This window comes from Orcinus orca, chromosome 4, assembly GCF_937001465.1.
Source record: "Orcinus orca chromosome 4, mOrcOrc1.1, whole genome shotgun sequence".
Classification (NCBI taxonomy): domain Eukaryota; kingdom Metazoa; phylum Chordata; class Mammalia; order Artiodactyla; family Delphinidae; genus Orcinus; species Orcinus orca.
The window spans coordinates 33,159,732-33,186,835 of record NC_064562.1 but is presented as its reverse complement, the minus strand read 5'-3'; the positions used below and the strand labels follow the sequence as shown (position 1 = coordinate 33,186,835).

Genomic DNA, 27,104 nt, shown 5'->3' with positions numbered 1-27,104 from the left:
AAGATATTTCAGTGGGATCTTAGATCTTTTGACCCTTTTCATTAAATGTAGTGTTTCTTGATATATCCTATCTCAATGGGAGATGGTGATAAAAAGCAGGTAAAGCAAAATAAAGCTAGGCAATTATATGTAAAAATGCAGTTTTCAATTTAATTTTAATGGAAATGGAACTCAGCCTGTTATTCTGTTCATAGGGATTAAGATATATATTGCCAAAGTTTTTTTTTAGTTACAATGCTTTTGGTAACTCTCAAAAACTTACATGCTGTAGATTTCCTGTCAGTAAAATTGAAGCACAAAAATGCTATCTGTTAGGTTAATACCTATGAATCAATAGAATACTTGGTAAGTGAGATCTGTAGGAAATGGTGTACGTTAAGTGTTGTTAAAACTATATACTGCCTTTATCAGTAAAAGTTTATATTCTGTTGGGCATTTTTAAAGGTACAGGAAGTCCCAAACCAGGGTGGCTTTTAACAACAAAGATAGTTGCATTTTCATTGCATATCAAACTGTATATTTTCTTCCAATTTAATTTATACTTGACTTGTGTAACTGATAAATATGTAGAAAATTTTATTACTTTTCCCTGAGGGGGAAAACATATAAAATATTATAAGTAATAATATGTATAGTGCAATAGTAAATAAATAATAAATACGTGAAATGTATTGTTTACCTATTAATATTTTTCAGTTATTATTTCTGTACTTCTGTCATTGTAGATTAGAGTGTATCTCACATTCTTAATTATCTCATATAAATATTATTTATTGATACCCTGATATGTGCAAGAACTGTGTGAGGAGCTGAGATACAACAGGAATCAAAATAGATGTGGTCACTGATTTTATGGAACTTACAGTCTAATGGTGAAGAGAGACAAATAATTAATGTGCACACATTGTGACAGGGTGTTGGGTTCAAGCACTGTGATTCACAGCTTTAAAATGAGGAGGAGGTGGCTCTGCGAAGGAAATCGGAGGTGGCCTATACACAGTTAGTTCCCATGTTTTTATCTTCAATCTAGACCTTTTTTTGAGCTCCAGAGCCAGTTGGAGCATGATATGAGTTGAGACCTGGATGTCTCAAAGACACCTCAAACCAAATAAGACTAAAAATGGAACTTGTGATCCTCCCTACTCTAGAAAACAAACACTGACCTTGTTTAGTGTCCTCTGTCATCTTCCATCCAGTTGCATAAGTAATAAACTTTGGCGTCCTTGTTAATAACTAACTCCCTCTCCTTTATTTCCCATGACCAATCTGTCACCAAATCCTATGAGCTTTATGTCCTAAATATCTCCTAACTCTTCACTTCTGTCCGTCTGTAATGCACCTAGCTAGTCCAGGCCAACATTATCTCTTGCATGGTCTAATGGAATAGCTTCCTCCTCAGTCTCTCCACATCAACTCTCACTTACTTCCCCATTCTGCTCTTTTTTATTTTCTTCTTTTTAATTTTTATTGGAGTATAGTTGCTTTACAATGCTGTTAGTTTCTACTGTACGCAAAGTGAATCAGCTATATGTATACATATAGCCCCTCTTTTTTGGATTTCCTTCCCATTTAGGTCACCACAGAGCATTGAGTAGAGTTCCCTGAGCTATAGTGCAGGTTCTCATTAGTTAGCTATTTTATACATAGTATCAGTAGTGTATATGTCAATCCAATTTCCCAATTCATCCCACCCCCCTTCCCCCTTGATATCCATACGTCTGTTCTCCGCATCTGTCTCTATTTCTACTCCTCATTCTGTTCTTAACATTACATTCAGAATGATATTGCAAGAGGTATATCTGGGTCATGCCCTTCCCTTGACTGACTTTACTTTTCATTATTCTTATGGTAAAGACCAAAATCCTTTATGAGGTCTTGCATAAGCTGTCCCTTCTCTACTTCTCTAGCCTCATCTTGCACCTGCCATAATACCTTTATTCTGTGCACTGCAGCCCAATGGGTGCCCCTCCCCCGCCACAGCACAGCTTAGTCGTTCCTTTAGAGAAGAGAAGCATTCTCTGAACCCCCAAACTAGGTCAAAACCTTAACGTTATGCATTTTTCTAACGCTGTGTAGCGTATACTAGTTTCAGCTTTGCTCTGTTTTAATTGTTTATGCTTTCTCCCCTACTACACTGTGAACTCCAGTCATGAAGCTGAGACCATACTTAATTTAGCTTGTGTATAATAGGCAACCAAGTAAATGTTGAGTGAATGAGTGTCTGTGGGAGATTAAAATAACCATATAAATCTAAATTTGTTGTAATTGTGTATCCTACTTAGAATAAAGGTAATTAGAGATAGTTGAAACAAATTGTAGGATAGACTCATAGAGATATGCATGTATCAACAATGGTGTTTACTGCTAGAAAGTGATAACCACACATGGATCAAATTGACATTTCTTAAAGATGGATTGGCTCTTAGAAAAAGGTCATATGTGATGAAATTAAGAAACATGGCCAAAGTGATAATCACATATTGAAGAGTATGTTCTGTATGTACTCAGATGGAAAAATGCTGTGTGTGTGTGTGTGTATGTATATGCACACACACATACACATTACTTAGTTAATAAGTATTTTTAGGCTGTCTGCTAAATTAAGCTAAATTAAAAATCAAGTAGAAGTCATAATTCCCTGTTAAGTGTATTTGGGTTAGAGTAACCAATAAAGATCACTTGAAGCAGTTCCTTCAGTAAGTGTTAAAATGTATACAATAACTTTTGCCTATCTGCTATAGCGTTCAGATCATTTTGGTAATGGTGAGAGACCCAGTAGCCTCTTTGAAAGGACCTTCCAGTGAAGACACTTTCGTTGTATTCTGTTCTCAGCTCTTTTTCATTATTTCACGTTTTGGGGAAATAAAGCATGGAATATAAAGAAATAAGGGTAGGAGATAGAAGTTCTTAGAGTATTTGGGAAAAGGAGGCAAAACCCATGTGTTGTTGTGAGCACCTTCCATCAGACTTTCTTCCACTCTGCCTACTGATGGCTGCTTAGCCTCAGTACATGTCCAAGATGCCATCATCTTGGAGCAGTTCTTCACCAAGTAAGCATTGGCAGTAGTGTGTTAACTCTTTGTCAAGTTGCTCTTAGTAAATTCCCACAAATAAAGTGTATCAGAGTACATAATTAGCTGCCTAGTTTGTCTTTTCTTTCTCTGTGTCTACTGTGAGTCTAACATAAATTTCATCCGTACATCACACATTTGCATACTGAAATAGCCCAGGAAGCATCCCAAAGATTTCTTAACTACCAATACTTCTTGCTATATATGTAGAAAACCCTATTTCATTTTCTATAAACTGGAGACCAAGATCTCCCTGTGGTTAAATTGCTGTTACCAACTCTATAGTTGTGTGACCTTGGGAAAGTTACTTAAACTCACTGTGCCTGTTCCTTATTTGTAAAATGGGTTAATACTTCTTAGGGTTGTTAACAGTTTCAGTGAGTTAATATAAGTAAAGCACCTAGAAGAGTGCCTGGCATATAGTAAGTTCTCTTCCCTGTATATTTCATTTTCTTAAGAGATCATTTTTTTTAAGAGTTGATTATTCAAAGCTGAATAGTTTATAGTATCTTTGATAGTGAGCACTGAAGGAGCACTCAAGTCAGAATGACATCTAGTGTTTATTTTTCCTTTATTCTTTTGGTTTAAAATATTGCCACGTGTGACAACATTTATTTCTTCCTCTTTCTAGGTCTGTGTATTGTCGTATAAACTGAGCAATTTTATTTATCAGTTATATTGCTTTGTCATTTTTTTATTGATTTGTCTGTCCTTCCCTCTGAATTGGGGAGTTCTTCCAGAATAGAGACTACATCTTGCTCAATTTTGCATTCTTTTTTGCTTGGAGTCTGGCTTTCAGTAACCTTGGCTAAATATTTCTAGAATGTGGTAGGTCTAGATCTATAAAAATAAAATGTTTGAGTCACTGTTTAGTTTTTTTCCACCTCTTGTTTCATTGTTCAGAAAATAGAGAACCATTATATGACTCAGGATTCATTTGGATGAGACTGATAATATTGAAATGAAATGTGGGGTTAGAAGCTCACCATAAATTTTTCTCACAGTAATTTCCTTTTCCTTTGCTACGTATATATAAACACACAGAGTGAACTTCACAAAGTTAAGGTCTTTGAAATAAATGAATTGGTGGGGAGTAAATTACACCTTGGCCTAACAAAATCTGTTTATTATAATTGTTCAGTAAAAGCTAGTTGAGTAAAAATATCTTAGAAGATACCGTCTAATTTTAGTCTTGGTTTTTTACATTGTGATCATGATGATTAATATCACCTCATTCAACATCTCTGGAAAAAATTCTAAGTTCTTAATTTGCTGTTTTGTCTCCTGATAGAATAACTCTAAAGGAAAGGCTTAAAATGAAGAGGGGTGTGTGTGTTTCTGTGTGTGTGTGTCTGTCTTTATCCTAAGAGCTAACAAAATATTACAATTTTAAGAATATTCTAAACTTCAACATCTTTTTGCTAGCTTTAACTTTATATTCTTTGGTAGATTTAAGCTGTTCCTCATAGAATTTTTTTTTCATGTTGTAGAAGTTTGAACATGCATTGACTCAATAAAAATAAAATTTAGATTTAGTTTTTTGAAGTGGTCTCATACCACCATGTAACAGTTTCCAGCAGACCAGCTGTGTGCATAAAGCAGTTCTTAATTAAGTTGTATGCAAATTTGTTTAATAGTCAGCATGCCATCACTACATACCATGCTTTCATGCAACTGGTGGGGAAAGCCTGATATCCATCCTACAGAAAGAACTGTTTAGAGTCATGTATCAAGTGTGACAGACTTTCAAAGTTAATTTTTAAACATTTGGAGGCCTCAAGTATTTATAGGTAAATATTTTTTAAGTTATGTGCTAAATTTTAAAGAACTTTTTAATAAAGAAAATGAACTTATAAATAAAATATTTCTATTACAATAGTCTTGCCAAGATATCAAAGTACTCCTAGTCATTTGCAATCTTACAATTCATTGCAAATAAAAGACTACTGTAGATCAGGTACTTTTTCAAATTAATAGTTATTTTGAAAATGTCTCCATGACAGACAAAATTATGTCAAACCCTACTCATGACTATTTCCAGCAATATTTCTTTGTACTCAGATTTTATTTACTGAATCTTCACAGTCTTTTGGAATCTCCTGAAAAGGTAGGAGATCATGTAAGTGTTATGCTAGTCATATAATTCTTGATAGTTTCAAAGTAAAGAATGCAGTTTGTTAAATTATAGGTACAGTAATTGCTTTAAAATGTAAATTGATGTTTCTCAAATGAATATTTAGAATCCTCCTTTTTATATGTAGTGGGGGCATGATTACTAGGTTCTTCCCTACTCACTTGACAGCTACATCAAACACTTGAATACTTAAAGAGCAGGCAAGCGACTCTAAAATAAGTAAAGGATTGATTAAAGATCACTATGATGTACACTTTCTAGAGGAAGAACCCAGTGTGATTTATGTTTCTTACTGACCTAGCACCAATGTGGAATAGGTACTTAATAAATGTTTTTAAGTAAGGGAAGTAAGTTCAGGTTCACAGACCTTGATTCTTGACTGGAGTTTGAAGAGAATGGTTTAAGCTATCCCTTCTCATTTTGAATTCTTCTGGAAATTTTTTAAGATATTTGGAAAGAGATGTTATGTTTTAAAAAGTGCAGTAAGTTTGAATCTGGACTTTATGTGTCTGCTAGTCAAATATTTATAATTGAACATAATTATCAAAATCAGTAAGCCAACTAATAGAAGACCACAGAGTTGAGAATAACTTAGTATTTTAGGTTAACCAGGTCCTGGATGACAACATGCTAGTGAAAGTATACGTAAGAGTGTAACGGAGGCTGTACTAAACTTTAGTTGAAGGCTTTTTCCAACCTTAAGATTCAGTGATTATGTTCTGAATTCCTTTATGATTACAGAGAAGCAGTTCTAAAAAGTGTACCATGGGTAAAATCATTTCACCTCCAATAACTAAGGGTGACCATGTCTTTCACCATTGTAGACATTTGCTAAAGTAAGGCTGGCAGATGCATTAACAATCTACAGAGATCTGAGCCCAGTATCTCTCTCTTTCTCAAAAAGAGTAAATTATCAAATTTAAAGATAAAATCAGGGCATAGAAAGTGGAAGAGCAAGGAAATAGAGATGATATGGTAGATACCCTTTCATTCTTATAGAATGGAGTTACTAGATATAAAGGCTTTAGAATGGTGCTTGGTTCATGGTACAGAATAATTAAGTATTACCTACTATTCCAATTCTCTTCCTTTTCCAAGTTTAAGAATCTTGGAATAGGTGCTAAGTTTGAGAATTAGTATGAGGTGACAAGTGATAAGGGAAATGGAAGAGTAATTGAACATGAAAGAGTTGAAAAGATTTTTATGCATTTTCTCTATATGTCTAATTTCAGCAAGTGAGAATTAATTACTTTGTGAGTGGTCTTCAATTTTATATACATTTTTTAAATATAAAAAATAATATTAAAACATATACACAGAAATTGTGTATTCTCGAAATCCTCGGAATCCTCTAATGGCTTCACATTGCGCTAGAATTCCTTAAATCCTAACTCTTGACCGTGGCCAAGATCCTACATGATCTGGCCCTTGGTTACCTCTCCATCTTCATCTTGTACCAGTCACTTTACCTAGCCAGATTGGCCTTATTCTTGCTGAGTCTAGACTCTACTCCATTTTGACTTAAAAGTTGTTTCCTGGGTAATACCTTTCAAAATTAGCTACAGTTCTCTACTACCCTCTGTTAACTACTTACTTCTTTCATAGTACCTACCCTGTTTTATTTCTCTCTTAGAGCTTAGCATTATATGAAATTATCTTTTTCATTTATTAGTTTATTTATTGTGTGTTTTACCCCACTCCAGAATACAAACTGTATGAGACTAGGGAGCTCATCTGCATTGTTTGCTACCTTATACCCAGTGCCTGGAACAGTTGTTAGCACATAATAAGGAATACTGGTTTATTGACAAGTTAAAAGAAAAAGAAGGAAAATCTCTTATTAAGCAATTTAGATGACCACTGTGCACATTTTTATATATTTATGTAGGCTTTTCCCCATCCATACACATGTGTGCGTGCACACACACACACACACACTTAAATATACGTGTATATATTTTCGAAAGGACCATACTTTTTATCATGTGTTTGAATCTCACAACTCCTGCTTTACAGTAACCTTTCTCCTAGTTTTGTATATGGTGAACAGTTTCTGTGCCTTCAGAATGCTCTATACTGAAATCTATTCCTTAGCAGGAGGCTTTGAGTCTGGAGGCTGGAGGGGCAAGGCATGGGAAGAAAGGGCTGGGAGTGGAACAAGACAAAGTATTTCATTTTCCAAGCAAGCTGTGTTTTTGAATAGTAGAAGTCCTTTTGGCCACATGTTGGTGAGAATGAGTCAGGTATCCACCTTGGCCCTGAGTTACATTTTTTATTGTCTTTTCATAAAGTTTTTTGGTGAATATGACATTTGAATGTTTATTTAAGAACTCTCTTATATCTGTACCATCCCCCCCTATATTCAAGAGTACAACCTGCTTTTATATATGATTTCTGTATGAGTACCTTTGGAAACAGAAGGACCCCTTCATAGTCAGTGTTTGTAACTAAAATAAAAGGTCTACAGTCTTCACACCCACACAGTAAAGTTCTTCTTGTACAGAAAGACACATATTAGCCCTAAAATGGAAGAATGAGTCATGGCAGGAAGTACTTTTGAAGAAACCATTAAGTTAAAGGCTATTTTAACTGTAGTATTAAGTGTTTGAATTAGGAGATAATAATATTAAAAAGGTTATTCCCTAATGAGCCTTATAAAAACTAGTGACTGCTAGAAGTCTTATATTGTCAATCCTTCAAGTTAATGATTGTGGCATTTCCACATATATCTTAGGTCCACAGATGATAATTTCCTTCTATCTCCTCAACATCTACCAAACTTACGTCTTTTAAATTTAGAAGCAAGATCGTATGTTTTATGAAATCTTAGACTAGTTAAATGATTTCTCCATTCTCTGACTTCTTATACTACCCAATTTGGCACTTGATATCCAGTCAAATATTGTTCTCTATTAGTCTCTTGTCTTGCCAGTTGGATTTTAAGTGTCTTAGGGGTGGAGGGTTATTGCAATGTTTTTATTTGACTTCAGTATCATTTTGCAGATAGTGGGTGATTTTTTCTTAATTGATTGATTTCATTTAAGCTAACTCTTTCTCTCAGTTTCTGTTACCTTTTCCCCAATTACCATGTCTTTGCCTCAGATTCCCAAGTGTAGCAGAAGCATAGTTACATAGACCTAGATATTCATTCCATGAACTGAATAAATAAAGATTTAGTTGTGGTTTGCATATTTCATTGATATTTGCAATCAATATGCATATATCGCAATATATATTTGCAAAATATAACACTTTTTTCCTTCTTTAGTAATGTCTGATTTTTTTAGCTGGACTTGAGCCCTCACAGAGCTAATGCAAATCAGTTAAAAGTAGTGAACCTGGGACCTGAGCCTACGCCTCTAAAATAACTGCGTGACCCTGAGCAAGAAAATTCTCTACCTTACCTTTCTCACCTGTAAATAATAGTTATTATTTTATAGGGGCACCTCTGTGTTTTCACAATGACTCTGTGGCCTAGGTTGGTAAGGTAAATGGTATCACCACCACATTTAACAGAAAACTGGGGCCTTCCCTGGTGGCGCAGTGGTTGAGAGTCTGCCTGCTGATGCAGGGGACACGGGTTCTTGCCCCGGTCTGGGAGGATCCCACATGCCGCGGAGTGGCTGGGCCCGTGAGCCATGGCCACTGGGCCTGCGTGTCTGGAGCCTGTGCTCCACAACGGGAGAGGCCACAGCGGTGAGAGGCCCGCGTACCGCAAAAAAAAAAAAAAAAAGAGAAAACTGGAACTCATCATGGTCAAATAACCCCTCCCGAGGTTAACACTCTAGTAATGGCGTAACTGTTGTTTAAACTCAGATTTCTCCGATTCCAAAACTTAGGTTCATTCCACAAATGAAGGAGAATTAGATTAGGTGATTTCCAAGATCCCTTCTAGTTCTACACTCAATGGCTTCCTGCTATTAGTGGTTTTTTTGTTGATTCAGTGGATATAACTTTTTTACTTCTTAGCCTTTATCTCTTTTCTCAAAGCTTTTTAGTCATGACTAGTAGCTGGTATAAGAAATTAATTTCAGAATTTTAAGCAGTGCTTAAAATGAAAGGTTATTTTAATATTAAAATACAAGGTTGATATACCACATCTATAGGAAATTTTTCTCAAGCCAGGTAAATATATTTGAACATTACGAACAGCAGCAGTAAATATCCAGTTGGATAAAGAAAGAAGAGCAAATGTGGTTCTAAGCAATACATGGAAGGAAAATTGATTTCATTCTTTCTCCATGTTAATTAAATTCATTCCTGGGTCATATTTGCTGTTTTATTTTTCTTGAACTTAACCTTTTAAAAAATAGTTTCCCATGGTATTTTTCTTACTTTACTGAAGGGATTACTACAAAAAATTTATAATAAAAATTTGAGAGGAAACTCCTAGGTATGAATTCAAGATGCTTACTGGTAGTTTATTTTGGATTCTAAGCATGAGATTTAAAGATTAATTGCCTTCTAGATAATTCAGGATAAACTCCAGAGTGACTTACCAACTTTGTCAAATTATTGCAGATGTTGCTTGTCTACAAAGAAGTATTGTAAGTAATGTTTTGGTATGTGTAGTAAGTCTCTGACAGCTCTATAACAATATAAATTTTAGAAGAGCAAACAAACAGAGCTCCCATCTTCATTATTTTCTTGTGTGCCTGTGATAAATAGAACTCTTAACTTGCATTATTGTGTGAAATTCTGTATGTGTCTATATTTATTTATTGGTAGATACATATATTTGTGCGTGTTTATCAGATCAGTAATTTGGCCCAAATTAAGGGATGAAAAAAACCTTTATCTTGAATCAATATTGTAATTTGTGTCAAATCTTCAGGGGCTGCATTTTTATAAAGAAAGTTATAAATATTTTAAACATCAGGAATAAGAAAAAAAATTTTAAGTACCACTCCTACAATCATAGTTATCTTAAAATTTTTTTAAACCAGTCTAAGCTGTGATAGTTTGATTTGCATTTTGATTTACTGAGGTTAGGATTTTGTATATTATTAGAAGCATCCCCCTCACTTCCCAACAAGTGTATTTTAAACAAAGTTGTTATATATTACAATATTTAGTGTTTGGGATATTTTCTAATGCAGTAGTATTTTAATATTTGTTTCCTTGGATGGTAATTTCAAACTAAATCTGGCTTACCTTGTTTCGTTTTACATATTCTCAAAAAATTTTTTGAACTAATTTCAGTGTGAGTTCTAAGAATCAGATGTGTATATGTATCACCCTATTCTCTGTCTTAAATTGAGCATAAATTCAATGGAGGAAGAAAAAGTTTTTTAAATTATGTACTATCCTGTGCCTGACACATAGTTGGTGTAAATAAATGCTTAATGAATGAATAAATGTGAAAATAGCTTATTGATCAATACTGCCACCTACTTGTATTAGGGAAAATGTAGGTGCTGGGCATACATCCTATTTTAATAGATAATACCTGTGATAGAACAGGTTTATTAACTTGCCAATTTCAGTTGTGAACCTTTTAATAAGAACTAGCACCCCAGAAACCTGATGACTGTGGGTTAGTGAGATTTCAAGTTTGTTTCAACCTCAACATGCTTGCCATTCCTTTCTTTGATGTTGAAATCCCAAACTGTCTCTAATCTAAATTCTGTGCTCAGGGCAAGACAGCTAACTGTGCTAGGTGGTTTTCTTAGTGTAACATCAGAGTAAAGAATGTTGTCATAATAGTAATGAAGAAAATCACTGATGTACAAATATAAACACATTATCCTACTATTATAAAATGGAAATAAAATTTTAAATGTTGGCAAAGTAATGCAAAGAACCAATAGTATTTATAGTATCATCAACTAATTATAATACAATAGTTGGACTTTTAGCACTAAGTATAATTTAGTACTAGTTATATATTTATGCTTTAGAAAAATGATGCCATGGTTGCTACTACTTGCTTGTATGGCCAGTGATTCAAAACTATTAATTATTTGTTATATATCATTTTTCTGCTGTGTCTTAGAAAGCTGTGAACCTTTGAGTGGTAGGGGAGAGGGATGTATAAAAATTACAATGAGGTATGATAAGTGCAATGGAAGAATATATTTAAAATGGAAATAATGAACTCTGAGAGTCAAGGTGAGGAAAAGTACTCTATTAACGACTCCTTCCTCTGTCGACACCATGTATAAGATACATACTTCTCTGAAGACACATGATACATGAAGACTGTTTTACTGTTTGTATTTTTCTCACTATTTACATGTAGATTGTTTTTTGTATCTGCCCATAACCACAGCTTGCTCTTCTGAAAACGTAGTCATCCCCACCAATTGCTTAGAAAGAGCCGTTTCTCTTATACTAGCTCACAAGTTAATCGTTCTACTGCTACTGTTTCCCAGAGGCTTATACTCTGGGGCAGTACATCTTCATATCTTTGTGCTGTTTTTCAGTTTTCAAGCTACTGCCCTCGTGCATTGCTCATACACCTAGCTCAATGGAGTTGTGATGAAATGAGCACTGAGTCTGAATTAGCAGATAGGCTATGATCTAAGGACTTCATTGTTAGTCACTCCCTTACTAATAGATTTTCAGCAAGGTTTATAGCACGTCCGTCAGCACAAGAAATAATTCTTTATAGAATGGGAAATTCATTGCTTAGCTGATATTACATGAAGATTTAGTTTATTGTAGTGAAAATGATATTGAATACACTGAGATATTAATTCTAAAAATGTGGATGAGAAACACAAGTATTTTCTTAGCTATAATGATTAACTAGCTTTTTCAGTGAACTTAGTAGCTAACATTCTAGCATAAAGCATAAAATACTTTTTTTGGTAAACTTATTTAACATAGATTATGGACTGACCTCAGTTTTACAATGTTTCTGTCTACCACAGGGATAAGATAGATAAAGATTCACACACAAAGCCTTTTTCAGTCATATTAGTAAAAACCTTAAATCTCTGAATAAAGTTTTAAATGTTTGTATTTTAGCCAAGACTCCCAGAAACAGGAATTTGAGAATGATTTCATTTGCTTTGTTCATATATAGATTATGATGAAAATAATATAATAGATCACAATTTTCATTCCTAGTACTTTAGAGAATATTGAAAATCATTCATTTTTATTCTGTTAATTTGAAATCTACTTAGAGACTTGGTTGACTAGCTTTGCTTAAATTCTTTCTTTGCAATTCAAATTAACATTATAAACAAGATATTAGGGAGAATTGTTTAAATATTTGGAAAAATTAAGTCTTTGTGAGTATTTATAAGCATACACATTCTCACTTAAAGGATAAACAAACTAATGAAAATCATTTCCAAGTGGGAACCATGGTAGATGGGTGGGTGGGGGTGTTGGAGAGTCTTCTCAGTGTTTACTTTTTGCATATCATTTTGATTTTTGAGCCAGATAAATATTTTACCTGTTTAAAAATAAGATATGAATACACATACCTACATATAAACATACATTTGTGGGAATCAGGTTTTCCTGTAACTTCATAGCCATACATAGGAGCCATATGACCAGAAGAGCATTCCGTTGAATGTACAAAGTTAAGATATTTTCTTCTTCAATTATCCTAGATTTTGAGACGGCATTCCTGGTTTATTAAAGTTGGTCGGTGTCCTCAACTGAGTAGACTTAATTTGAAAAGGTTAGTTCAACTAGAGGTAGGACATGATTTCAATTGAAGTCAAGGTATATACCAGTATGTGACTGGTAGGTAGTCTCTTTGTCCTCCGACAAGCTTTAGAGGAAATTTCAGGTGTTCATTTTACAATTAGTTTCTTCAGACAGCCCAGAATGGCGGGAGGGGGTATCCTTTTTTTTTTTTTTTTTTTTTTTTTTTTAAAATCCTGCATGCTCTGAAGCTCTAATAAAAGGGTTTATGGGTCTGTTCCTAACATTTGGGATTTTTTTTCCTAAGAGTAAGAGATTTCTTTTTAAAAGGAACTTTCCTTTGAAGTAAGCTAATTGTTTATTTAGAAAACTAACTTTTGCTGGGTACATGTACATATTGTTTCTGAGGGTAAGAATTAGTTTAAGAGCCAGGAAGGGGATTTTTTTTTTTAAAGATAATATGTAGACTATAACTTCCAGGAGAAGACCCAAGATGTACATTTTCATAAAATTTTAGATTATCTTATTTATGTTTTAAAGTAAAAGACAGGAGGGAGACGCAAGAGGGAGGAGATATGGGGATATATGTATATGTATAGCTGATTCACTTTGTTATAAAGCAGAAACTAACACACCATTGTAAAGTAATTATACTCCAATAAAGATGTTTAAAAAAATATAAAGTAAAAGAGGTTATACTGACTTAATGTCTTAATTAAAAAGGTAAACATTTATTTTTAAAATTATACTACTTTATGCAGTATTTAGAATCATTTTTCTAACAAAAGCCATTTATTACCATAGCAGAGAGTATTAAAATGTAGTAAGTCAAAATAGTATTTCTTTTTTCCTGAAGAAACTTTTTAAGTACTTAAGTAACTATAGGCACATAGTTTGCTTGTAATAAAGAACATTAATGGGGAGGGTAGGAGTTAATTAACTAGGCCCTTAATAATGGGCCTTTCTAGTCCAAGGAATCTTATAATTGCCTCTGAAGCTGGTTTTGTAGCAAGTTGAGTGATGAAATATCTAGATTTGCGTAGTAGTCATTCTAAGAAAAAGGTTGCCTTCAGGCAAACTTTAGTACCTTTATTATTCTATAAAATAACTTTTTAATGATAAGCAGTACACATTGTGAAAGTAAGTTTAGAGGTAGAAATCCAGTGCCTCCTGTTTACTCAACAGTAAATGAACAAATAATTATAAGACTCTCCAATGAGCACAGTTTTTGCTCTCTTGGGAGAAACAGAACCTTTCAGCCAGACTTTATATACTTAGTTTGTTAATCATAAAAAGATATTCTCATGATTAGTAAGGATTGGCAGTGTGTGGTAATTTTCTTGAAGACTATGTTTTAAATGAATGGAATGGGAAAGCAAAGGGAATATTTACATTAAATCTTAATATAAGAAATATACAGATTGAAGTATAACTTATTATATAATTTCTGCAAATGTCGTATGCTCTAAACTGGTTTACCTTTTTGTAAATTGCCCCAAAGAATATCTAATTCCTCCCTTTGGAATTGCCCATTTTGGACTGTCCAAGCTACTTGAAAAACCTAATCCAGGACTGACTGTAATAGGGTAGCAGTTAGTGAAAATAGACTGCTTTGCTTCCGTTGGGAGGACCATATGAAAATATATTCCATTTTCAAAATGTTTCTGAAAGGACTTATTTGCGGAAACGATGCTTGCCATTTAAAACTCTTCAAAAATGCAGGTTTTACAAAATACAAAAATAACCTCCTGAAAGTTTGAAAGGGGAGAGAGGGGGCTGTGGTATGGGGGCGGTCTCCTTCATTGCCCACCTCCTCCCTCTGTTCAGCGCGCTGTGTGCTTACGGGTTCCCTGGAGCGGATCACCATGTAATTGATGTGCAGTCTGCATTGCTGAATCCTGGACTGCACCATTCTGTGTTCAAGGGAAGATGTAATCTGATCCCTCTGCTGCTGAGGGAGGAATCTGTTCAGTCCAGGCTTTGACAGGGCATAGTCTCCTCCAATAATCTTCTCGGTTCTCTCTCATTATTCCCTTGAGTTCTCCTCAGTCAAGCTGCATGTATGTATGTGTGTCCCAAGAAGCGGTTTGATACTGAGCTGCATTTGCCTCTACTGTGGAGTTTTGTTGCCGGTTCTGCTCCCTAATCTTCCTTTTCTGACGTGCCTGAGCATGTCCACATTAGAATCTGTGACATACCTACCTGAAAAAGGTTTATATTGTCAGAGACTGCCAAGCAGCCGGACACACGGGGGCACAGAATCACTGAAGGGGAAAAATCCAGAAAATATGGGTTTCTACGGCACACTAAAAATGATTTTTTACAAAGTAAGTAAGCTGTTTTCTTCCTGTGTTGTATGATTGTGTGTGTGTGCCTGCCTGGGAAGGAAAATCTGTATCATCAGAGATGGCTGCAGTATCCTCTAATTTTGGTGGGTGGCTGGATGTCTGATATTCTGTTTTATATCATGAATGTAAGCAAATAATGGAAAGACAACATAAACTGGAAAAAGCTTTACATTTAAAATAAAATGTACATTTTAATGTGAGAATTTTCCTCTAAAAATATATTCAGACTTTAGAAATGTGGCTCCGTTAAATGCTGACCTGGAAATACTCTATCCTTAGTTAGCTTTTAGTGAACCTTTTGCCTGTAATTTTTCTATACCTTATATATAGGTTTTTCTTTTTTCTTTAGTTACCTCTCTTAAAGTCTAGAATTGCTAGAATATTGGGGATTTATATTCAAAGAGGTTATATTTACTTTCGGTACCCTTTCAAAATTGCAGGATTGATTTTTGGTTCTAAAGTCGGTATTTTCAGTAAACAATATAATATTTAAAAGACATATAGTCATACAGAAAGTGCTTTATTTTATAAAATATTCTAAATTTAAAAATCCTTTCACAGCAGTTCCCTTGATATGAATTTCAGGCATTTTTATTCATTGAAGGGATTTCTAAGATGGAAATAAAGTTTGCTTTAGTGGCAAATGGCATTTGCACCAATGTATTTACAAGATATCCAGGGAAGTTCTGAAAGCCAGTATTACAAACTTAATTACAGTGAATATCAAAGTTTATCATAACAACTTTGAAAATGAGGGTTGTGGAAGTTATAAAAAAATAGATTTTTAAGGTAATCTGTACTGACTGACCTTCCTGATGGATACATTTGTGTGTATGTGTACATGTGTGTCTATAATTTATATATATGCAAGCATGTGACTACCTATGTATTAAAGTATTTATTTTTGCCTTTTATTAAAATTATTTGGAGAAAGAAAATAATGGGTTTTGAGAGGAATCACTTTAAAACAATGTTATGAGCACAGAAACTTCTGAAGGGTTGAAATAAGACCAATTCCGTTTCTGTCGGTATTTCATGAACTAAGGTATAAATTGTGGATGAGCTTGTCGTATGCTCACCTCTTGCCTCTAACGTTGTAAGATTATCCCTGTGTTTTAGAATACTTTCTTCATGATGATAAAAACAGTCTTTATTACCCAGAGTGTGGTTCAAAAAGCTTTTAGTCTTGTTGCTTCTCTCTGGTATTTACAGTGTGGCATGCTGTGTTATGACGTTCCCATGTGAGGAATAGGTAAGAAAATAAGGCTGCTGCAAAGCAAGGGTTTTCACCTTATTACAAAAATGAGGGTAACTTTCTATCACTCTGGGATTCCCCCGCTTCCATCATTTTCAATGATACAGTAATTAATTAGCAGACACAAATCTTAGAGGGGTTGCTGAAATAGAGAAAGTTGAATCTTCTCAGATCTTATTTTATAGTTTTATAACATATCTACAGTAAGATGACCTCAGTTAACCAATAGTAAAATATAAAAATATATATATTTCAATATTGATGACGACAAAATATAATTCTGAATATATTTACAATATTACATACCTATATAGCATAATAAAATACTTTAAAACTACAGATGTCGGGTATACCTTACAAAGATGCATAACTCATTCTTTTTAAATCTTTCTGTTTTTCTTGTTGGTTTTCAAGTTAGAATATTTTGTCCTGAGTGAGTATCTGTCAGTAGAGCTATGTATTCTGTGTAAAATATCAATTGATGGCTTTTTTCCTACCGTTATTATACCATCTCCAGATTTCCCTCTTATTATGGACTTACTTATTTGTACTGTCTTCATTGCCCATATTCATTGCTTTATGCCTTATCATAATTACTTTTCAAGAGCATTTTATTTACATTATTTTCCTTACCCTTTTATAATAATGTGTTTTAAATTCAGTGACTATTACTTCCATTCCGATTTTGAAATTTTGAATTTGTTGTTTATCTTTCTTAAAATACGTTTTTAAAGGAAAATGTAAATCACTAAGAACAGTATATTAAATATGGTTCTTTTCTGTGTGGGTTAACATGACATGTTCCTCTGTGTTGGTTCTTAAACTAGAAAATGTGAAAGGTATAGTACTCTCAAGGAATATATACGATGGATATCAATTTTTAAATCACCATACACTGTTCTTCTGGACAAATATTAGGGGGGAAAATTCACCTTTCCAGTCTTGTAAAGAGTAAAACAAAGTAGAACTAATAGAAGAAAGTATGAAACATTTATTTTCTATATTAATTAACTATGCCTAATTAACATTGAGGGCATTTGAAAACTTAAGAATTTTTTCAGTATTACTGATGCTAACATTAAGATTTGATAGTTGGACAGGTGATTTTTTTTAAACATATCTCATTTGTTTTACCTTATAGATGAAAAGAAAGTTGGACCATGGTTCTGAGGTCCGCTCTTTTTCTTTGGGAAAGAAACCATGCAAAGTCTCAGAATATACAAGGTAATATTAAGTATAATAATTCATTCTCTCATGATTCTCATGTTTCTTTAAAGAGTTGATGATTCTGTCACTAATGCTGTTGACTGTTTTAACACATTTTGAGATCACTGAAAGTTGAGAAACATACATTTTAAATACGGAGAAGAATGACTGCCACTGTGGCTTTATATTACTAATACATTGAAGTAAGACACAAGCAGAAGTTCTCTTATCTACAAAATTTTTAAATCATAATTTTTAAGGAATTCTAAAAAGTAAATCGTAAAATATGGATATGAGCAAATGTATCTTGTTACTATAGCAACAGCTGTTCTAGGGTGGATAGTTATATATGCATAACTGAAGATACATTTGTTAGCAGTGAAATAGACCACACAATTACTAACTGAATCTTATTTCATGAGATTACTATGTTAGAAACTCCCTTTATTTGCTTCGTAAGTCTTATGTTTTTAACACATACATTTCCACACCAGTAGAATAGTTTCCATAACAACTAAATACAACTGTACTCTTGTTTCCTGCACCATTCCATCATTTTTGGATTTTGCATCAGTATAAAACTTTTCCCACTCTCACGCTAATTAGGCTAACTTAAGCACAATATCTATTACCCAGCTAATTAAAAATGGCTTTGGATGTCACTTGGAATGTGGTATTTTAAAATTTAAATGACAAAAGCATCTTAAGGGTTTTATGGGGGGTCTTTCTTGCATAATTGTCACTTCTTCAAATAACTGATGGAAAGTTATAGAAACCATAAGAACTTCATTATGGTGACATTTCTTTTTTTTCCTCTCAATATTTTGATTTAGATTTATTTTCACTCTTTAAGATACAATAAAATTAACATTGCTCAGACATAAGTTTATGTGATTGAACATTGTTACAGATTGCATCTCTTTTTTCCAGGGAACCAGTTTATACTTTTACTTCATTCAGTTGTGGAAAATATTTCTTTCAGATGCTCTTTGGTGAAACTTAGAAATCATAATAATTAGAGTAGTTTTATATACAAAAATGATACAAAAGAGAAAAATAAAGCTATTTCTTGGTTACTCAGGAAATGCTTTTTGTGTGATGATCCCATGTTAATTGTTCCCTTCCTCCCTCTTATGTAGGCTTTGCCTTTTGAAAATTTCACTGTGTTTTGGCACTTCCGCCAGAGGGTGTGGAGTGATAGACAAGTGAAACTATTCACTTCATTTTTGTTTTTTTTCTTCTAATCTTGATAAACTGTTTCTTGGATGAGAAAGTTGAGTTTAATGTTTAAAATGTGCTGTTTTTTTTAATGTATAGATTTCAGTTAACCATATAATTTTGGTCTTCAATTAATATGGCTAATGCCAGGGCAAAAGTATTAAATGGTTCAGTTGTTTTTCAGGCAGTTTATAAATGACTGCTGAATTTTTACCACAGAACACATTTTAGTAAAATTTTTCTTTAGTTGCCGACTTTTTTATTGAGAAAGTACCTGCAAAGGTGAAAGTTTTATTTTTAGCCTTTTAACACACAGTCTTACTAAAGCAAACCAGACAGCATATTGATTGCCGTGTCTTTTTGGAGACTTGATCAGTGTATTTTTGATGTTCTTTAATTTTGTTGAAAGATTTTCTAATAATAAGATGAAACTATGATTTTTCATCATTTTTGTTAGAAAATTTAAGTTATAATCACATCCTATTTCATTTCAGAGAAGAAAATAGAGCTTACCTTTGAAATTTGATAAAAGAAAAATAGATTTAGTTGTTGAATGTTAGAGACCATCTTAGATGTATAATGCTAAAAGATTTAAAGGTGGTAGATATGAAGATTTTTCTGTATTATCTGGTGACTGAGATGCATTTTTAAGCAAATAATGAGATATGCTGGATAAAAAAGAATTGGAGTTGTTTCATTAGTAATTTTTCAGAGCTTGATAGTTAACTGTTAGGATATAATTTATACGTTCTTTGGATTTAAAACACTTTACTGTCATAGCTCAATAAAATGAAGATTATTTTACAAACACGGTTTTGTTACCTGAATCTTCCTGCTCCTTTTTTTCCACGTGTCTCTAAGATAGAGATGTTCAGTACTTACCTCGAGTTTAACTAATTTAATTAGGCATTGAAATTAGAAAGCAAAGTTTAATATACTAATAACATAGTTCTAACTACTTTTTCTGCTATTAGGCATTTTTAGGAGAGTTGAACAATTTTAGAGATAGATCATCTCTTATTTTACTAGTGGCAGAATTAACTGAATTTCAGGTTTGTGGTTTTTTTTTTTTTAACTGTCTCAAAATTTAAATTATTGGCTAAAAGTATTTAGCCAAAATGATCTCATTTTACAGTATTTAATTTTGCATATAATAAAATAAGTTCTACCTACCTACCTGTTTGAGTAAACACATTTCTAATCAAGGCTTATTCCTGTTAAATATTATTTAGACTAAGCTTAATCATAGCAATAGAAATTAGAGAGGAATAGACAAATATTATAAATAACTTAGAAGGCATCTGGGGCAAACTTAAGGAATAATGTGACTAGTGAAATGTCTAAAACATTGAACAGACTACTGCTACATATGATTTTTTTAAAGCATTAATAATCTCACACCCCTTTTTGTGAAAGAAATTTAAACTTTTGTTTAATTATGATGCTGAAGACCAGACATAGGCAAGTGGAACCTGAATCTTCTAAGCAAATATTTTAACATTATTTGTATGTTACCAACAACTTACAGTTTTGCCATAGAGATTCTGTCATTTGGTTGCAATTAGCTGTGCCGGGATAAAAACAGGTGGTTATGTAGGAGGGAGGAAGCTTACTCTACAATAGCAGAAAAGGTTTTGTGCATCCTTGCTCTCTGGGAACAAGCAAATAAAAATAATAGTTTGATTGATGTTTGAAATATGCCGTGTTATCCCATTCTTATTAAACTAGAGCCCATTATTCTTAATAAATATCTGTCTTTGTCTCCACTCTTGTATTTTCTTGTAGTACCGCTGGCCTCGTACCATGTTCAGCAACACCGACAACTTTTGGAGACCTGAGAGCAGCCAATGGCCAAGGGCAACAACGACGCCGAATTACATCTGTCCAACCACCTACAGGCCTCCAGGAGTGGCTGAAAATGTTTCAGGTGACATGTCTAAACACAGTACTTGAAATGCTTCACTTATTTGCTGCAAAAAATAAGGGATTATTCAGCCATGAAAAGGAACATGCTACACCATGGATGAACCTTGAAAACCTTATGCTAAGTAAAAGAAGCCAGACACAAAAGGCCACATAATGTATGATTATATGAAATATCCAGAACAGGAAAATCCATAGAGACAGAAAGGAGATTAGTGATTGAGGTGATGTTAGGAGGGCAGGTTGGGACTAACTGCCGATAGGTATGGGGCTTCTTTTGGGGGTGATGGAAGTTTTCTGGAATTGGATAGTGGTGATGGTTGCACAGCAAGATGGGTGTGCTGGGAACTATTGAAGTGTACACTTAAATGGTGAATTTTATGTTTGTGAAGTATATCTCAATTAAAAATGTTATTAAAAATAAGGGAACTCACTTTAATTTTTAGGTATATTAATCAAGAGAGTCCAGTGCTTGTTTTGTGTAAGTGTGCATTTGCATTGTTTATTGCTTTTTAGATAATAAGACCTTTCTTTTTCTCCTTTATGTTTGGGTTTCTGGTATTACTGAATGTACTTGTTTTCTAAACTGCACTGTTTGGAAGTTAAGCATTCTAAGAACTCTGCCTATTAGTCACTAGTGGTAACTTATCCATCACTGTTACCCTTGTAGCCTCCAAGAGTTGATGCAGCTTCTTTCCATCAGTGCCATGCTTGTGTGTGGCTTACTGTGCTCAAAATTCTGATTACTATATTTTACTAGCATTTAAAGTTTTGGGAATTTTACCGGGAAGTTCAGCTACAACCAAACCTTGAATCTTATGAATTTTATAGCTCATGATAGTGATATTAATTGATTTATCTTTTCTTCTAGTGAGATAACACATAGAAGTCAAGTATTTAGCAAAGTAGTTGGCATCAATTAAACACTTGGTTAATTATTCCTTGTAAATAGTGAATAATATAAAGTATGTAAAGTGAAGGTATCTCTGATGCTAGCCACTGTACTAATGTAAAATGAATATATTTCCTTACCTCTGGCTACTTTATTGATGGTATTTTATGAATGCATAGGGGAATAATGGTTGAAATAGAAGATATTGCATAGATTTTATATGATATTTCATATTTTATGGTGTCCATTTATATAAATCCCAATATTTTAAATACCTGGGCAATAACTAAGTAAATGTCCCAGTTTTTTTCTTCTGGAGCTGGAAAACTCACTTGAAGCAATGTTTATTTAAAATGGATTTTTAAAATTGTTTTCTACCCTTCAGGTGATTTCAGAGAAATTAGGATAACTTCTTTTTTCGGTTGATAACTGAAAGGTTAGAGCAGCACGTCTCGACAGGGGGCAAATTTTCCCTTGGTTGAAACATTTTTAGTTCTTACAACTGCCTGGGTCGGGGGTAGGACACTGCTGGCATCTGATGGGTGGAGCCAGTGTAAGGAACAGCCTCCCCCAACACAAAGTTATCCAGCCCAAAATATCAATTGCTGAGGTTGAGAATCTATGGCTTCGAGGCATAAAAGTTATACTTCACTGTTACAATAATGTTATGAACCACTACAGTTACAAAGATTTTGTGTTTTATTTTCACAGTCATTTGTTAATTAAACTTACCTTTTCTTAAGGATCATTCCCTCCCCTCATCTGAGTTCTTTTATCTTAGGTTCATGATTTTTAAATTTTATTTTAATTTTTTCCTACACATGCCCTCAGAATTCTAAATTATTTGTCACATCCTTTTTTTTTTTTTTTTTTGCTGTACGCGGGCCTCTCACTGTTGTGGCCTTTCCTGTTGCGGAGCACAGGCTCCAGACGCGCAGGCTCAGCGGCTGTGGCTAACGGGCCCAGCCGCTCCGCGGCATGTGGGATCTTCCCGGACCGGGGCACGAACCCGTGTCCCCTGCATCGGCAGGCGGACTCTCAACCACTGCACCACCAGGGAAGCCCCTGTCACATCCTTTTAAAAAGAGATGTATCCCGCCAATTAGAGGTGAAAATAGCACTCAGACACTTACAAAGCCTAAAAAAAATGCTTTAAAGACTTGCATCATCTCTGATTAAGCCAAGGAGACAGGAATATGGGTGTGGATTGTCATGCTTACACACACATGTAGTGTGAGCAGCACAGCACTTGAGAGTATGCAGAGGCTGATTTCATATCATTTTTATAGGAAAGTACCAACATGATGGAAAATTACACTATTAGTAATAGTTTTATCATCATTGTAGACAGCCTCCAAAATGTTTATTTTATATGCAAAGCTTTATTTCTTATCAGAAGGTAGTCTAGACTGAGATTTATTTTGTATGTGGTATGGACCTATTTTTTTTCAATGTTTCAGAGGCCCAGAATATTCTTTGCTAGCCATTTAGGGTTTTTTTTTTTACCAGTTTTAAGAGAACTATCTCAAATACTGATATATAAAATATAGTTTTAAGAGAACTATCTCAAATACTGATATATAGTAGGGGGCATTTGTGCTCTATTTTGCAGTGAGGATGTTTTAGGGAGTCCTTTGTACAATGTTGGCTTGTTTATTAGCTCACTCATGCTTTTCTTAATGAAACGTCCTCGTGTTACCACATACTGTATGTCATCAAATCAGAGATACCATAGATTATTAGATGCATCCCAAATTTAGAAATGTTCATTGTAATTTTAAAAACTTGTTTTTTTAGAACTAATGATATTCAATAAACTATATTAGGCTAGCTTTTGTCCTATAAAAAGGCCCATTTGATCACTTTTCATAGGAGAAGTAGAAAACTTGTTCTCAGTTAATAGGAATAACATAGAATTATCCCTGCAGGTGTAGTACTATATTTTTTTTTTCACATACATATTCTGTAGCAAAGAAGTTTACTAGCAACAGAAGGTCAACTAGACGGGTAGATCAAGACCTTAATCCTTTGAGTACCATTTCTGCCTTGACACACCCAAGACCCCATTGTGGTACACTGCCCTTAATTTTCAGGGCTGGTGCCAAACTAACTAGAAATGAATCCTTTGCCTAAAGGCTTACAATGCTTTAATGCTTAACTTGTAGAGAGAGATAATTTCATAGTAAAGTGGGGGAGTCATGAGTTGACCTACGTGGTATACTTGAGGGACAATTAAACTGGCATGATTTCTACAGATGTGCTATGCAGGCATTTAATGATGACTTTTCTGTGGCATAACAAGCAAAATGGGAGAGCTTGTCCCCTTACTGTTCTGCTATTCCTCCTAAGATGGTGGTACAGCATTGTTTCGGTCCAGCTCCATCTATTCTGACAAAGTACTCTGTACTCAATTTATAAATTGAATGAGAACAAATGATACACCATTTTAGGAAAAGGGAAACTGAAACAGAATGCCACTCTAAAATAGAAGTACCAATTAAAAACAAAACTAAAAAAAAAACAAAACAAATTTTGTACTGTTTGAATTTTCAGTTGCCCTTGATTCTGCTTTTTTTGGCAGCCCCAGGTTGATGCTTTCAGATTGTTAATTTGGGGGAAGAGGATTGGTTACTTTTTTATTTTGTTTATGTCATTTGAGTGTAAATATGTAGTTTTTCACTTGCAAATAGTAGACTAGGTAAAGACACCAATAACATTGACATTCTCTGATGTTGAAATTGATATTCAGAGGTATCCTGATATAATGAGAAGCACTTTGACTTAGAAGAAAAAGCTCTTAGTACAAATTCTGGCTTTCCCTCTTAATAACTGGGTAATTTCATTGATATTATGTAACTACTTTTGCCTGTGTTCTTATCCTCTGTAAAATAGATATAACACTAAAAAGTTGTCGAAAGGGAGAAAACATGTAAATGTGCTTAAAGCTGTTCTTGGAAATACAGTGGAAACTCAATAAATGTTAGTTTCCTCTCTTGGTTAAGAAATAGCCTTTGTGAACCTCAGTTTTCTCAGGTGTTAAAAGAAGCTATTAACACTAGCTTCATGCAAATGTCATCAGATTAACATTATTAGCATTATTTTAATCAAAGCATATTTGTATTGTATTAAAATTATGAATGTACTTTGAAAATGCCTGTTATACTCCATAATATTTTTTTGAATGATAAAGTAGAAAATACTTCTGTGTTTTGAAATTAAAAGTGGAGTAAAAACTATTCCTTTGAAGGACTTAATCAAGTTTTATGGTAACACTTAGAAATTGTACATGTTTTCTAACTTATTTGGATCTCTTTTATTTGCTAGCCAACGACATGTTAAAACAGCAAGGTACCAAAAGAAAATGAATTCAGTAATACTTTGCCATTGTATTTGAAACAGTATGATCAAGAAGTCCTGTTGGGTGATGAAGAGTTAAAGAAAGTCATGTATTTAACCAGAGAAGACTAAGGGAAAAATGTTGTTTCTGTCTAACGTTTTAAAGACTTTTGTATAAAAGTAGAATCAGACTGATTCTTGGTTTCTTCAGCAAACAAAACCTGAATCATATTCTTTGAGTCAGATTTTGGTGTAAGTTGAACTTAACAATTTGAACTGACCCAGAGTAGAATGGGAGCTAGTAAGTCTCCACTCCTGGAACTGTTCAAACAGACTAAGTAACCATCTTCTGGAGGTACTAGAGAAGTGAGTTCTTTACCACATGAAATGCAGGTGCTAGACTGCCTAAAGTCATAAAAATATATATATCTGAATGAGATACCACCAAGGATCATCCAGACTAATAACCACTGCTGGTTTGTGAATCATCCACATCCATACGGGATGAGTTGGTTATTTAAAGCATAAACTGCCCTCAGCCCCACCATGACCACTGAATCAGACTCTTTGATGGTGGGCTGGGGGACTCCATGATTCTTGCACCACTCAGACAGCACTTGGGAACCCCTGGTATGGCCAAGCCCCTCATTATACAGGTGGGGTCTCTGAGACACAGACTCATTAAGGGGCTTCCCTGCAGTTCCACAGTGAGTTTACTGGTGAAACCTTGGCCCCTGATTACGGCTCAGTGCTCCTTCTACTCTTCTCTACTACCTTCAGGTATTCTCTGATTACCTGAAATCAAATACCGCTTCCATGGGGAATTTTCAAGTTTGCATTTGCAATTTTGTCCACAAATTAAATTTTGTTTATCTTGATTCTTTCTGATTTTGGAATGTTTTTCCTATCCCTTTCAATGTGTTCCCAGTAACTTTACCATGAAAGACCAAAGGAAAGTGCTTTTTTCTTTTCCAGAAGAACTACTTTTCAGAGCAGAAATAAAATAATTATCAGAATTTACAGCACTTTTTCAGATAAAGAAACTAAAGCCTGCAGAGGTAAATTGTAACCTGATTAGTGGCAGTTATCTTCTCCAAAAGTTGTGTTTCCTGATCCCCAATTCGGTATTCTTTCCTCCAGTCCTCATTAAAGATTGGTGTGGGTTCAACAATCCACACCGATAATAATAAAATATTCTTTTATTTTAATATAGTCATTAACTGCAAGGTTTTCAAGTTAATACATCCTTCCCTTGCTGTTAAATCGTGTATGTATCAAAACTGGGAACCAGTCTCGGAACCAGACTAAGCAAGCAAGTCCCAGTGATACCATCAGGTACATAGATTAGAAACTTTCTCAAGAAAGAGGGGTTTTTTTTTTTTGGTTTTCTTGGTTTTTTTTGTTTTTGCGGTATGCGGGCCTCTCACTGTTGTGGCCTCTCCCATTGCGGAGCACAGGCTCCGGACGCGTAGGCTCAGCGGCCATGGCTCACGGGCCCAGCCGCTCCGCGGCATGTGGGATCTTCCCAGACCGGGGCATGAACCTGTGTCCCCTGCATCGGCAGGCGGACTCTCAACCACTGCACCACCAGGGAAGCCCAAGAAAGAGTTTTAAGATAGCATTGGTGCAGTATTTCCTGACTCTTTGGGGATTCATTCATTTATTCAACAAATATTTACGGAGTATCTGTCAGGTGCTAGGCCCTAATTTGGATCTGGGATACAGTAATTAACAAAACAGACAAAAACCCTTTTTTGGAGAACTTAACTCTAGTCAGGAAAGGGAGGGGGTTGGGGGATTTCAAACTGGTTTGCAGTTTTAGAAAATTGCACAGAGAAGGTCTCAGAGAAGGAGGTAGGGAAGTAAAGCACGTGGGTGTCTAGGGAAAGAATAGTCCAGGGATCAGCAAGTGAAAAGGCTCTGAAGCAGAGCATGCTGGGTGTGTTTGAGGCACAGAAAGAGTATCTATGGCTAAAGTAGAGTAAGCGAGGGAAAGGAATAGGAAATTAGAACCTTGTAGGCCAACCTGAAAACTTTGGTTTTTGCTTGGAGTGAAGTGGGAAGCCACTGGAGGGCTTCAAGCAGAAGAGTGAGTGAGTGACTTTTAGCACGG

At 34.5% G+C, this 27,104-nt stretch overlaps 1 protein-coding gene across 9 annotated transcripts in view; it reads left to right on the top strand.

Moving 5' to 3' along the window:
- FBXW7 (F-box and WD repeat domain containing 7) overlaps positions 1–27,104 on the top strand; it is a 207,823-nt gene that overhangs the window by 160,342 nt on the left and 20,377 nt on the right. For 8 of the 9 annotated variants that reach the window (XM_004263632.3, XM_049709076.1, XM_049709077.1 and 5 more), the window contains 2 exons: positions 17,558–17,640; positions 20,626–20,767. In XM_004263632.3, coding sequence (XP_004263680.1) covers positions 17,558–17,640; positions 20,626–20,767 — 225 coding nt within the window. Of the gene's footprint in view, positions 1–14,686; positions 15,141–17,557; positions 17,641–20,625; positions 20,768–27,104 lie in introns of those variants that run through there. The other variant, XM_004263634.2, reaches the window with a different exon arrangement.